The sequence below is a fragment of the Myiozetetes cayanensis genome, unplaced genomic scaffold (genome assembly GCF_022539395.1).
Source record: "Myiozetetes cayanensis isolate MyiCay16 unplaced genomic scaffold, myiCay2020 scf6-25, whole genome shotgun sequence".
In the NCBI taxonomy this organism is placed as follows: Eukaryota; Metazoa; Chordata; class Aves; order Passeriformes; family Tyrannidae; genus Myiozetetes; species Myiozetetes cayanensis.
In genome coordinates this window covers 13,312,029-13,327,054 of record NW_026087853.1, presented here as the reverse complement: position 1 = coordinate 13,327,054, position 15,026 = coordinate 13,312,029, and the positions used below count along the sequence as shown (strand labels likewise).

Below are 15,026 nucleotides of genomic sequence, written 5' to 3'. Positions count from 1 at the left end.
ACTATTCCCATCTCTTGTTTACTTACCTATGATAAATTACAGCCACTTCTGCTTTATTTGCAAAAATTTTCATAGTTTTATCTGCTCTGGCTGACAACCACATATTAAGCAGGAATAATTGTAATTGTAATATGTATGTTTCTCTTCAAATGCTGGCGAATCTTGGGTCTTTCCTTGACCTTCAGTCAAATAAAAAAGGCATTCTTTACTAGCTGAATTTAAAGCATTTCCTTCTTTCCTCTTCAGCAAGTGTCATGGTAAATAGTTTTTACGATAGTATAAAATGAAAACTGTTGCTGAAAAAGAACAATATACACACTGGTGCAAATGGAAATAAATCATGTTTTGCATTTTCACGTCTTTAATCAGTAATAGCAAATAAAATTCGTATGTCACTTCAGCTAGTGATAGTTGGGTTAACTATTTTTCCTATGAAGAGTGTACTGTTTGTATCTCTGTCAAAAATCAGCATGAGGAAGGGATGGTTGAATTCAATAGTTGGAGGAAGAGACATTGTCATTATTTCAACACCAGTTGCTGCTGCTGCCTCAGTACCTCTCTCATCAACATCCAGAGAAGCCTTGTGAACAACCTAGGAAAAAAGAAAATACAGTCATTCTGGGGAGTCAACAGCCACCTGAAGGATGAATCAGACTCCTTTTAAAGCAGCCCTACTTTGAGGCATCTACTGAGAAGTGGGTAGAGGCAGAAGAGATGTGTTGTTGTAGTCATGGCTGCTTAAATGAGGACCAGGATGGAGCTACAGAAATCCCCTAAAAAAAAAAAAAGAAGTCCAAAAGATTGGATGAAGGATGGAGACTCCACCTCTAAGTGTTTGTCTTTACCTCCAAAACTGAGTCTCCAAGGTGGGGAGGACAGGCTGGGGTGTGCCTGGGAGCATTAGTGGTTCCCCTCGAGGATCCAGGGGTCGATGTTTCTCTCATGTTTTAGTTACTGCCCAAAAAATCTTGGCCAATACCAGTCTTGCAAAAAACAGACATGCAGCAATCTATCCTGATCTCCAGTGTCACCAAGGACCAAACTCCTCTTGTAAGCTTGCAGGCTGAGGCCTGAGTGAGCCCAGCTGCAGGCAAGTTGGGAAGCTGGGAGCTGTATTTAGCTGGTGTTTCAGGATGCTGTCACTGAGGGGTTTTCCTCCATGTTTGTGAAAGAAAGGAGAGGGCCAACAGCCACAGACTTACTTTGGAAACCTTCAGCTCTGTGGTGCCAGTGATGCCAGAGAGATCTGCCTGGTTGGTGAACACATCCACAATTCCCATCTTCATAAGGGTGTTACTGATTTCATAGGTTCCAGAAATAGAAAATTTGGGGAAGTAGAGGTCCATAAAGCTGTTAGGTAGAAGAGAAACGTAGTGGGTGCTGAGAAGGACTTTTCACCAATATAAATGATGGTGAGAAAGCTGTGCAATTCCCATGAGTGTCAAACCCCAGGGATTTGGACCCTGAATGTACAATGGGCACTAATTCCATTGCTGGTGCTTCTCATGGTATAGAAGCGCTATCATTCTTAATAATAATAATAACAATAATAATACTATTTATCTGGTATTTTGCTTTAGGAAATCTGAGAGCACTCTGCTAAGTAGGACAGTAATAAAGCCCCCGCTTTACAGACAGAAAAGATGAGGGGCTGTGGTGACAGGCCATGTGACAGCTCAAGAAGGTGTAGAGCTGTAGTGAAGTCCTGACAAGTCTGCTTGGGGAGAAGTGTGGCAAACGCCAGCACTTCAAAGAAGTATTTTTGGCAGAACTGTGCCATTTGGCATGGCTCAGGAAAGGTCTGTGCCCTGCTGTCTGCACTTTTGGATGCCATGTCCTCTAATTGTCTTCCTCCTGTGGACTGGCCATGATCAAGTTTGCCTTTGACTGTGAGCTATTTGTAGGCAGCTCCTGCTTTGTGTGCTATCTGTTGGATTTCTTTTCAGGCACTGTCCAGGGATGCTCAGAGCATCCAAGTCACCTGCAGCAGTGATTACCCTTTAGGTAGTTCAAGTCTTTTGCTGCCTTGCCCAGAGACAGCTTGGGTTGAATAGCAAAACAGACAGGATCCGAACTGTGCTACTGTAGCCTTTGTATGATACTGCCCAGTGCATTAGAAGGGGATAGGACCTCTAGCACTGGCCTCAACACATGAGTAGAATGAAAATTTCCATTTGATTCTCACAGTTTCTCCCATGAAGAACTTATTCCTATGTTTATCTTCAATGAGCTTGCACCACAAATTAATTGAGAGAAGGAAGTTCCTGATATTGCAGCTGAGAATGACACATTTTTATTTTTTATATTTGAGGTATCACATTATTAACTTATATCCAATTTGCTACCCATTATGTTTTTACTAACTGTGCTAGTATTTCTATGATGATGCACTGAGATACATGGGTGTGAACTGCACAGCCTTATTAGTTGTGAATCAGGACAGAGCTTGGTAAATTAAGCACATATTAATCTGATATTACTCATCTGCTGTTGCTAAGATCTCTTCTCTTCCAGAAAAACAAGGTTGTAAAACATGTTAGCTGATGTTAGTGTCAATGGTTGAAGATAACTGAACCTCATTAGATTTTTATAGTTTCAAAACAAAATGCCAGAAAATCGGAACATCCACAATTAGTCACTGGCTTGTTCTAACAACTGCTGAGTTCTGCAAGGGTTTCTATAAGGAAGATATTTGTGTAGGACATATTATGTATGGATGCAATACTACAAACTGTAAGAGTTATGGTTTGTTTAATGTTTAGACATGGGCCTGAATCACGGTGTGTCAGTGATATATGAGAGGTAAAACACATTAGCTGAAATCTTGGTATAGAAGATTTGCCTTAAAATTGCCACCATTCCACTAACTTGATGGAGTGTTTTAGAAACCCCAATCTAGGCTTGCTATTCGGAACTCCTGGAAGCCCATCAGGATGGTCTCTACTCTGGCTGGGAGAGTAGCAAATCACTCAAGCATCAACAAAAGAATAGTTAAATACAAACAAGCCACAAGATTTTTACAGGTAGGGCACACAAGCCAAAAATAACCCACTCACTTCCCAGAATCACCAAGTTCATAGTCTTTGCATTCCCAAAAAAGTAAAATACTATAAATATAGGTGTTGCTGCAGCTGACTGGCAGAAGATTACCTCTGGAAGAGATGGTCTGACCATTTCTGGATGATTTCCTTGTTTAGAGTTTGCTCTAACTGCTTCATTTTCCCTTTTGCTGGCAGAACCAGAAATGCAGTAGCACTCCCATTATAGTGCAGCCGTACCACAGTGCATGACAGCTCCTCATCGAAATAGAAGTCAAATCTGCCCGTTTGGTACATCATAGGGACTTTCACAGTAGTTTCAGCATCCACAAAGAAATCCCTTTCTTCAGTATGCTCTGGATTAAAAGGCTTTTCCCAGTTGCCTGATACAAAGAAGGAGAATTTTACTAAATATCCCATGTTCTATCCCACCATAGATTAAATTTTATATAGCTTATAATAATATTCACCTATTCCTCCATGTGTTAAATACAGAAGTTTCAAACATAACACTTTAAAACGTGTATCCCAGTAAGGCAAGAATCTTTTTACCTGGTCAAAAGAGTGAATTGGATTCCAGTTTCACTTTATGTTTCAGATGCCAGTAGTGAAATAATTTGGCATTTTCTTTGTGTCTACCACTGCTTTTCTGTTCAGGTGATCCAAGTGGCCTTTCTGTAAACATAATCTATGCACTCATGTACTGCATGCATTTAATTTCTATTAACTTTAATCATAAGCCTCAATTTGTAGATGTGTTAGATCAGGCTTAAGAGCACATCATCTAATCCACATCAGAAATGCAGCGTTTCCACTTTGTTCCTTAAAATGTTCTTCCTTATTCTTTACTAGCTTTTTCCTTATATAAATATTAGTGTATATATAAAGGACTCCGATAGGGGGAAAAAAAGGAGCATGTAGTAAATCAGTCTATTGAATCATGCATACTTTTAAAAAGAGGTATTAAAAAGATTAGGTCATGTATGAGTCTCAGTGCCCTTATTGAAAATTAGAAGAACACGGGGCAATTGGAGTTACAGTTAAACCCATGACATGTGCCCAGGCTGAGCACACAGGCAGCTGTGGCTCAGAGCAGAGCTCCTGGAGCTGCCACAAAGATAACCAAGCCTCTGTGGCCCACAGTTGCCTCCCTATGCCAAGCAGGATCCTACCACCTCTCCACCACTTCCAGTATGGCATTAGGGGATCTTCTGGCCTAGCAAAGATAATTTGAAATTCTCCCCAGACCAGCTCTGAAGTGAGGTAGCTGACATTAGGGCTGTTTGTAAGAATGAATGTGCATGTGTGCATGAATGTGAACCCTGGAAGGCTTACCTTTGAAGAAAACAAAGCTAGCCAGAAGCATTACAGTCTGTGGATCCATGTCCTTGACCAAATTAGTAATTTTTCCATGTGTTTTCCTCTCTATATAATCATTGATCTGCTTTTCAGCTTCCGTGGGATTGTTAAAGTCAGTGGTAAAAGCCTCCAGCTGATACAGAGCTTTGGCATCATCTAAAAACTTTTTTAGAAGTTTCAGCTTCTCTGTTACAAAGATGGCATTCCCCAGGTTGAGCTGGACCCCACCCTCAGGATGGTTCAGCATATGGATTAAGTTGTGGAAGCCTTCATGTATCTCTTTCTCCTGAATCTCTGTGAGGTTGAAGGCAAGTCCTTCCAGGATCTGGGTCTGAGTGGCTGATCTAGCCCCTAAGGCCAGCACCGCAAAGGCACTGGAGATGCTTACAGGAGAGAAGAAAATGTTCTTATTAGGTGCCTCCAGTGTAACTTCTTTAAAAAGCTGGAATGCAAAGTCAGCATTATTTGGCACAAGCTTGAGGCAAGCAATTGCTTCACCTCCATGATGCATGTGGTGTTCAGGATTGTTTGGATCATGTCCGCTGTGATGAGTGGGAGGGAGCTGACTATGGGCAACAGCATGAAACCCAACCAGTAGCAAACTTAGGTAGAATGTGTTCTTCATCTTCTTGTATTAAAATCCTATGAAAAAGAAAAAAAAGGAAGATATTTCTAAAGTAAGTAAATTAATTCAGGTAGAAAGAGTTATTCTGTCATTATCACTGAATAAAAAATCGTATCTCTTTCTTTTGTCCTCAGTTTTCAAGTTCTCCAATTCTTGCCAGATTTTTTTTAAATTTTATTTTCCCAGGCCTCCTGGCAAGTCTCCACCAACTCTTTCTGCCACCCTCACCCTAAATACCTGCAAAGGCAAAATTCACCATGGATTAGTTGAATACACAGCACCCTCAGCAGGACGAAGAATGGAGCCTATCCCACCAGAAAACATACCATGGATAATCACTAGACAACTGCAGTACCACTTTGCTTTTGAAACTCAAGATCTAAATAACTTCTGGAAAGCTCATCATACAAGAAGTTTGGATGCTCTATGAGTAAAGAGAGAAAGAAGAAATTCATGCAAGTAGCAATTAGTAGCTACATACAAACAACATTTGAGCAAATAGGCAGTAAGGATGTCTTTAAATAAAGTTTTGGTCAGATTCATAAGGCACCCTATTTCAAGAAAGGACAAATTAATGGTGGCTGTTCTTCAGCAGCAAATTGAATATAACCCCCTACCTCTCTAAGGAATAGGTGCTTTTTTTTTTTTTTTCCTGAATAGAAATACTCATAGAAACATAGAATCAGCTGGGTTGGAAAACACCTGCAAGATCATCAAGTCCAACCCTTGATCCAACCCCATCGTGGTTACCAGACCATGGCACTCAGTGCCACATCCAGTCTCATCTTAAAAACCTCCAGGGACAGTGAATCCACCACCTCCCTGGGCAGCCCATTCCAATGCCTGATCACTCTCTCTGTAAAGAATTTCTTCCTAATATCCAACCTAAACCTTCTTTCTCATATCCAACCTAAGCAGAGCTTAAGACCATGCCCTCTTGTCCTACGGCTAGCTGCCTGGGAGAAGAGACCAACCCTCACCTGGCTACAACCTCCTCTCAGGTAGTTGTAGAGTGATGAGGTCTCCCCTGAGCCTCCTCTTCTCCAGACTAAACAACCCCAGCTCCCTCAGCCTCTCCTCATGGGACTTGTGCTCAAGTCCCTTCACCAGCCTGGTTGCTCTTCTCTGGACCTGCTCCAGCACCTCAATGTCCTTCCTGAACTGAGGGGCCCAGAACTGGACACAGCACTCCGGGTGTGGCCTCACCAGCGCTGAGTACAGGGGAAGGATCACTGCCCTGCTCCTGCTGGCCACATCATTCTTGATGCAGGCCAGGATACCATTGGCCTTCTTGGCCACCTGGGCACACTGCTGGCTCATGTTCAGCCTCCTGTCAGTCCAGACTCCCAGGTCCTTTTCTGCCTGGCTGCTCTCCAGCCACTCCAGCTACAGCCCCCAACCTGTAGCACTGCATGCGGCTGTTGTAATGTAATGCTTTAAATAAGAACCTGAAACAATGTGTTGTCTTTTCATAGACCAACAAAAGCAATTGAATGGGTTCATTTTCAGCACTCCAGAAGCAATCAATTTCATTAACAAAGAACAAGACCTTATTTTTATCAGATGCTCTACTGTTTGAAGGGTGATACATTTATCAATGTGTTACACTTGGCCGTCATAGCTACATTTCATTGCAAACCTGATACCTTGCACTGTATAAGCTTCCAAAGTACAAAGGGACTTCAGAAATGGGGATATGAATGTCCCAATAGGCCTCATTTCAGAGTAGGAATCCAGGGTAAAGAAATGGTGAAAAGAGTTGCAAAGGATTTGGGGAGATAACAAGCCAGATTTGCTAAAATTGTGCAAGGAGAGACATATTACAGCAACTGCACCTTTCATCTCTGCATGATTCAACTTGAGAGACTTTCTGTTGTCAGAAAGTGCTATACTTACAGTCCGGCTTTGTCTATAAAATCAGAGGGAGCAAATTATATTTGTAGTTGAATATCCACTTAGAGTTAGACTTACAAGATTAACAAAACATTTTCAACTGTAATCAAATATTCAAACATATACATGTTTTTTAAGTAATTCTAAAAAGCATGCCTATTTGCAATGACACCTACAGTGCTACTGACACTAGAAGGGTTCTTGGTAACTACATTTTCAATTACTGTACAGAGTAGTTTTAAATTATAGTTTGGTCTCCTCTGATTTTGACATTGAAATGATACTTCTCAGTGTATCTAGCTACTTGTAACACAGTGTAAGAGCTCCAGTTCTGAATATTTAAAAGTGCTATCAGTGAGCCAATGTATTAGTCAGACTTTGAAAAGAAATCAACTCCCAAACAAAAGCATCAGAGCTAAGCTTAATCTATTTCCACATATCCAGCAGGCTGATTCAGAAGTTGTCTCTGTTTAAATTATTTACTATGAACTATTTACTCAGCTGCAGTCATAATTTATTAAGAATAACATGAATACCAAAAAACGAAACATTTCATTTTAAACATAAGTTGCCACCTGTTCCCTATCTCATCACATTCAATATTTATTACAAAATATAGATGGATGGGCTTTTCTATGTACACTTCAAAATGCCAATTTCTATCTATTTGGAAAGTAGACAGGATATTTAACTGACTTGACCTCAAAATTGTGGCTAGTGGATATAACATGGTTATGGTGTTAGGGTTCTGTAAAAAATTGGTTAGAGTTTTCTGAAGGCTATTTTCCCTATCCTGATATTTTTGCTCTATGTAGTTATGACATGTTCATATTTTGTGGTTAGTTTATGTACTTTCATGGAATTAATTTCCTTTTATTACAGCTCTGAATTCACAGATAATTAAATACAATCTGAATCTGAATCATCCATCTGTTACTCAGTACTGGCCAATCACAAACAGTCAAGAATCATGAGTCAGCCCTCACAAAAATCTTGATAATGGTTGGTTTTAAAAGCATAGGATTATAAGAGACTTGGCAGCTGCAGTTTGTAGAGGTTTTTTTTGTTGTTTAAGCCTTGAAGATACAAATGGCCCACTCCATTAGTCCCTTCTTTGAAATGTAAAAATACTTTTATAATAAAATTTCCATCATCTAAGCCTTCAGAATATAATTGAGGATTGTTACTTCATACTCAATATTTAGTATTTCATATGGTGTTATTGTGGCTTCTAGATTAGCAAGTGATCAACCAGTTACAAACTGACAACAGAGACCTTTTCAGTGTGAAAGAGAAGCTGCAGATTCTCATATGGTCTTAATGATTAAGGGATTTTCCTACAAAGCATGCTTACTAATGATTTATTAAAATGCAAAGAGCTGAGAACATGAGCTATAAAGCCCTTAAGAAATTTCCTGAAAGAGCTAAGTTTGCAGAAAGCTCTCTGTTTTAAGACCTTTACTCATAATCTCCAGAAACAACAGTTTGTCCACCAAGGTCACAGTAGAAGTAAAAAGCACTTCAATTTGAAATCCAAATCTACACTGACTTGTTGAATAGCCTGGAAAGAAACACGTTTACATCTGCCTCTTTTCTCCTCTTTGTGTGTGTTACAATGACAATTCATTTGTGGTATTCAAGAATATCTTGCTTAAAGAACAGCTTTCAGTCAAACCAGACAATGATACAGGAGCATGCCAGTGCAGGGAGGATAATGTTTTCAGCAATTAATCTGTAGTAGACTTGGTGATAACACTTGCTGAGTATATTATCTCTTCCCTCTCACACTATCTTCCCTACTCAGAAAGAAAATGGAGAACACTGGGATTAGCTGAAGCTACCCTAGAATAATTTCACCAGAAAACCTGCAAGTGAGCTGGACTGAGGTTTTTGATTGACAGAGCTTGCTTCTTTGTGGATATAGCTAATTTATCCATTTTGGGTCTGATTTTATCTCCATGATTTGGACAGAAAATTCTGAAGGAAACTTTCTACCTTTAGAGTCCTATGTAATATTCCAGGAGATGAATGTTCATCCCATACTTCTCCCATAAAGGGTACTTCTGACAATCTCATTTCAGTCAACCTGAAAACTTGTATTACTCAAAGACATATACAGGCATGAAATAGAAAACTGTTTGCTCACCAGATGGTGCTGCTACCCTCCTGATTGTTTCTGAATGAGGAAATCTGAGAAATTTGTTTCCTGAAAGCTGCACAATGGGGGTACCAGGTGCCCCACAAGACACAGCACCACCACTACCACCATCAGTGGTGTCTGCTGAACTAATATCAGCTACTCAGAAACATATTAAAAAAAATCACCAAAGCACCTCCCCCCCCAAAAAAAACAACCCAAACCCAAATGCAAACAACATAAAAGAAAGACTTGACTAGCCATATCTGTGTGCAAGAATGTGACCTCAGAATCCTGCTATAGGACCAGCTACTCAAACAGCTCAACAAACTCACATGTGCTTTCCTGTCTGGCCAGAAAGCTCTCTGCATACCTCATTACATGCACCTGGACATGATCAGGGCCTATTCCAGACTGATCATCTAGACATTTACTTCTCTTGTCATTCAGAGTTCTGATGCCTTTATGCCTGAGGCCCCTAGAAGGTTGCAAACACAAGCCAAGGGCATTGGATTCTTCACAGAATCTAACCCTGTATTTCATTAAAAGTAATTTGTTTGCAGCAGAAACATGGAAGCCAAGTTTACAATATCCTCTAGAAATGTATGTGACTGTTCACAGAGCTGTTTCCTGTTTCTTCTATCTTCTGTAAGCCAGTTTAGCACTGGAGAGCTCACCCAGAGAGTGGCATCACCCACTTCTAGACCTCCTTTTACCTGGAAACAGGTGAACATGAGCTCTCACTCTTCTACCAAGCCACCAAGTGTATTTGCTGTTGAACCTGAGTTACTGCACATACTCAGGGATGAAGCACTACTGAGACCAGAGGATGAAAAAGTAGATAAAAAAGATGAGTGCAGTGGTTAGGGAAGTCAGGTGAGACAGAGGAGATTTTCTTCTCTCTGTAAGAACAGATGAGACCAGGTTCCCAGTTTCTATTTTCCAGTGTACACCTGACCACAGCCCAGTCTCTGGCTCATTGAGCATATTGACTTCACTGTGATCTTCACTCCCCTGAGTGTGTGAAATTCACCATTTTCTCTCCTTCCCTCTCAATCGTCCTGTAATCTGATGATTAGTGCAATAATGTCTCATCTAAAAGGGAAGCAGATAGTAGATATACCATCCCCTAAGCAAAGGTATTTATTGTAGACCTTCAATATAAAAATCAACTGAATTACTTAAGAAGAATCACCAGTACATTAAAAAAAAAAAAAAAACACAAACCAACTCTAAGCACCCACCCTCAGGCTTTTAATGGAGCAGAGCCTATTTCTTCTAGCAGGAAGTACATCAATGAAAGTCCCACTTTTAGGATTTCTTGTGTCCAGAGACCACCTTGCTGTCCTGCAAGGCAACTAGATATCCTGCTCTGGCTTTTAGATTCTTACTCCTTCTGTCAGTCACCTGACAATGTGCAGGCAACTCATTGCCTCAATTGTGATGCTTATGTCTTTTATATCCAGCTGACCCAATAAAAATATCTTTATCTATGACAGATTTAAATTTAAGATGAAAAGATTTAAAATCAACTGCTTGCAACAAGAGGAGGCACTTTTGAAGTCTCTATAGGAAGCAAAAAAAGCACTACTTACAGCAGCTTCCAAGGATCCTGCTGTCTCACCAGGACTATCCTGCAGCTCCCTCTCTTATTTATACTGTTAAATAGCATTATGAAAGCAAAATGTCCTCTAGAAAACATTAACCAGGGCAGACAAGTGTTACTACTGTAGAAATGGTGCAGAGTAAACAGTGAAGACGATTTTTCAGGGCAGGCACCTCATTTTTGCTGTATATGCATGGCCAAACTCTGCCTTTGCTTAGAACAGTCATGAGTCCTCCTACACATGCTCCTGCTGGGAATCCAGGTACTACTCACTCTAGCAAATGCTTCACGTGCATCATTAACTTCTGTAAACTGCATGAGTTCATATAATAGAAGTACTGAAATGAGTAAAATTAAACATATACATAATACTAGACATGAGCCTAAGGAAAAGACAGTTGAATGAATGCTGTAGTCAAATCTCAAGTTAGTATTTTCACAGAGATATTTTGCTTCCTCTACACCAGACTTTTAACTGCTTTTATTTGGCATATTTGTTTAAAATGATAGACTATTTCTTAATTATCTACATTGCCATTAATAAGGGTCGGTTTCTGGGGACATCTCTAGTTTTCTTAAAATTCAAGCTGCAGTACTGATGTTTGTAGTGGCTGAGGATTCCTGTAGGGATGGCAGCATGATGGTAGAGATGGGCAATCAGGAGCCCACGGTCCCCAGCCCACCTCAGCCAGATTGGTTTCACCCTTTAGCTCATACCACAATTGATATAAGGACAAAGTGCTGTCTTGTGCTCCATAAGTGTGAGCTTACACAAGGCGCAGACACTGCCAAAGGACAGGCAAGAAAGTGTCAGGCCAGTACACCAGAGCATGCTTTCACACAGAGCTGGACCCATGTGGTCAGGCCACTTGTGTTTTGCATGACCCCCTTGTAAGGATTCTCCTGCACCACCCATGGAGGGGCAACCACGGGGTTGTGCTAATGTGGTTATGGACTGGAAAAAGTCACAGGTCAGTGCCCTGGTGAATGCCTTCCAAAGAGGAGGAGCATTCCCTTGGGAGATGGGCAATTCAAGGAGAAAAGGTGCTATACTTTGTAGGATCATAGAATCATTTAGGTTGGATAATACATCTAAGATCATCAAGTCCAACCATTAACCCAGCCCTACCAACTCCAACACTAAATCCTGTCCTTAAGTGCCTGTCTGTTAAATATCTGCAGCCTGTTCCAGTGCTTGATAATCCTTTCAATGTGGAAATTTTTCCTAATACCCAAACTAAGCCTCTCCTGGTTGCCTCAGCAACTTAAGGCTGTTTCCTCTTGTCCTATCACTTGTTACTTGGGAGAAGAGGCCAACCCTCACCTCATTACAACCTCCTCTCAGGTAGTTGTAGACTGGTAATGTCCCCTCTGAATCTCTTTTTCTCCAGGCTAAACACCCCCAGCTTCTTCAGCTGCTTCTCATAAGACTTGTGCTCTAGGTCCTTCACCAGCTTTGTTGCCCTTTCTGTGGACATGCTCCAGCACCTCAGTGTCTTTCTTACAGTTAAAATGTCTTTTCTTTCACTACACTTTCAAGGAAGAGTCTTTCAGAAAGAAAAGCTTTGTAATAATGGGATAAACGTTTTGGTAGGATTTTCCTAAGGGTTAGGAATAAAGGTAAGCATTCCTTCACCTCTGTTTCCAGCATGTATGACTGCACATGAGAAACTACTAGTAGGTTCAGCATAGAAGGTTCCATGCATATTGGGCTTTTGGAACTGCTGCCAATCCTTACCTTCCTGGCTTCTCCTCTCTTTCTCCTCTTCCAGCTGCACAAGGGTAAACAGAACAATTCACTACAAGTTTTGATCCAGGCTGCTATAAAATGCGTCTGAGTTGTTTACAGTCTGAAAAAACAGCAGCTGGGCACATGCAGCCTGTTTCTCTGTAAACTAACAAATGAAAACAGCCTCTGAGGTTACATAGACTTACCTAGAACATATTCAGACTGAAGACAAATAATAACTTGCACCAAGAGACAAATGAGAACACAATTAAAGAAAAAAAGTGCAGCTATGAGAAAAGTGAAGAAAAAACCAATCGACTTAATATGACTTCATTTAAGAGCAATTTGGTCTTGCAGCTGAAAGTGCCCTTCAGCTGCTGACATTTCTGTGGGAGTGCAAGAAAAATGAAGTAAATAAAATCTAATCTATATCAATCTCCATTGTTATATGCAACGTGATACCTGATTTCTTTTTCCTCATATATACAACAGTTTCATTCAATCATGTAAACCATCCTCAAATTTACTGGGACACTGTTTCAATATTTGATATTAGAATATGTTGCATATGAAGTAGTAGCTCTTTTTTTGTGCAGGCAGTGGGCTTATGTAAGCAGTGTTCTGATATTCTGAGAGACAGGAATCCTCCCCTTTGGTCCTCTTGGTCTGAAACAGTAGGTGTCTTATTACTTTGAACCCCAAGTTACTTTGGAGTTTTAAAGTATTATTATTATTAAAAGATCTTAAAATGACTATTTAATTTTTTAGTAAAATGGCAACATTAAAAAGAGTCATCCAGCATGAATTCACTTGGAAATGGACTAGCTGTAGTCCAAAAAGAAATAATTATTTAAATTAGGAGAACTGTATACTTGCTTCTCTAGTACAGAAACACTTTTGTGTTTTTAAAATATTTAGCTAATTTCTCTAAAAGCCTTTTTAAAAAACAGTGAGTTGTGTCTGTTCTGATGATGCCCTCTGGAGTACAGAGAGCCCAGAGTCCCTCTTATGATAGTGCTGAGAGTAAATGTCAGCATGGAGCTGATGAAAGCTGTATCTTTGTCTGCATTGCCAGGCCGTGTTTAATTTGTGGAGCTCTATTTCTCACCATGTTTCAAAAGGAAAGGTTAGATGAAACAATTCAGCAGTGACCTGCTGCAACAATACAGATCTGCCAATACAGATCAGGTACAGCTGTTTCAAGGGGCTGCTCCAGTCCTTCCAAGTGATGATACAGCAGACCTTCACCTTTAAGTTGCTTCTTTGCTTTTGTGCTGTGCACTGGCCTTGGCCCCTGCCAGCCCCGCAGTAGGTCTGAACTCACTCCAAGGGGGAGTGTCTTGCTCAGATGTTGATTCCAGCTCCAATAAGGGAACACACACGCAGTATTGTCCCCTGAGACAGTGAGTCCCTTTCCTTTTTCCCAGTGTAGCACCAATTTCTTTCTGCAATACAGTATAGACCCTCTGGGTCCCAAGGAGACTGTTACTTGCTATCACTTCCAAAATTTGTCTTGGATTCTGCTTCTTTCTTTTCTCAGGCTGTGGTTTCACAATTGCTTTAACCTGACCAAAGTGCAGGATGCCGCTGCCAGACGTGTCTCATCTTCTACATCCTTGCCATCTCTTTGAGATGGTTGGTGGTCTTTGGGGGCTGAAGCCCAGGACAAATGGGGAGAGAGGCTGGAGGACCAGGGTTTTTTCAGCCTGGAGAAAAGAAGGCAAAGGGAGAAGCTGTACTTACTGTTCTCAACTACATAGTGGGCTACGTTAGAGACAAGATGGAGCCAGAGGTGTGCAGTGATAGTGAGCAAGGCAGGGGATGAAAGCTGCAGCACGATAAACGTAAAAGGGATGTAAGGAAAGTAATGTTCTCAGAGAGGTGAAATACAAGGGCACATCACCACGTGAGGCTGTGAAACTGCCATCCTTGCAGACATCCAAAACCTGGCTGGACATGGCCCTGAGCAACCTGAGCTAGATTCCAGGCTGGTGCTGCTGTGACCAGGTGGTGGGATTGGATGACCTCCAGTGGTGCCTTCCAAAGTAAATTATTCTCCTTTTATAATAAAAATTACTGTGAAACCATGCTCTAGGGAGTCCCTGTCTGCACTGGCACTGCAGGCTTGCATTTTACTGTGCAGAGAGACTCCCCTCTGCTTCTCACCATATGAGCCCAGAGGCTTTTCCCTGGAACACTCAGCCCCCCAGAAGGTTTCATCTCCCTTGTGCTCTCGTATGCCCTAGCACAGCCAGCACAGGGCAAGCAGACAGCCTCCATCCTGACTGCCCAGACACAGCACACAGTTCTGCACACTGGGGACACACAAGTCTGGTGGACCATCTGCCGTGCTCCCAGCGTGCCACAGCCATGGCACGTGGCACACACCCTCCGTGATGCTGCCTATGCTCAGACTTGCAACACTGCACAGGACCCTGCTTTTCTCCTCAGAGACTTTAAAAGTTTCCAGCAGTGACTAGATCTCAGTAGGATCCACGTAGCTGCCTTGATTTCTCTAGACCTGTCTGTAATTCAGGCCTGCTAATGATACACTTTGTAATAGCTTATGTGGTGGGGAGAAGAAAACTGATGGACCTGGGAACAGGCAAACTTGAATAGGCTATTTAAAAATTAGAAGT

The 15,026-nt window shown here is 41.3% G+C and overlaps 1 protein-coding gene across 1 annotated transcript; it reads right to left on the bottom strand.

The window, feature by feature from the left end:
- Nucleotides 1-322: 322 nt before the first annotated feature.
- LOC126651325 (alpha-1-antiproteinase 2-like) lies at nt 323-10,776 on the bottom strand. Its single transcript, XM_050337111.1, has 5 exons — nt 10,648-10,776; nt 4,374-5,039; nt 3,151-3,421; nt 1,203-1,350; nt 323-592 (listed from the first exon to the last, which is right to left on the bottom strand). The coding sequence occupies exons 2-5, from the start codon at nt 5,020-5,022 to the stop codon at nt 398-400; spliced, it is 1,263 nt and encodes a 420-aa protein (XP_050193068.1). The 5' UTR covers nt 5,023-5,039; nt 10,648-10,776; the 3' UTR covers nt 323-397.
- Between the last annotated feature and the right edge of the window lie 4,250 nt (nt 10,777-15,026).

What these genes read in the sequence shown, in the direction of transcription:
- LOC126651325 (XM_050337111.1), bottom strand. Translation starts at nt 5,022, where the DNA reads ATGAAGAACACATTCTACCTAAGTTTGCTACTGGTTGGGTTTCATGCT. An exon ending in TAGCTTTGTTTTCTTCAAAG is followed by an intron (nt 3,422 to 4,373) that starts GTAAGCCTTCCA and finishes TCTTTGTATCAG; the next exon opens with GCAACTGGGAAAAGCCTTTT. An exon ending in TCAGACCATCTCTTCCAGAG is followed by an intron (nt 1,351 to 3,150) that starts GTAATCTTCTGC and finishes TCTACCTAACAG; the next exon opens with CTTTATGGACCTCTACTTCC.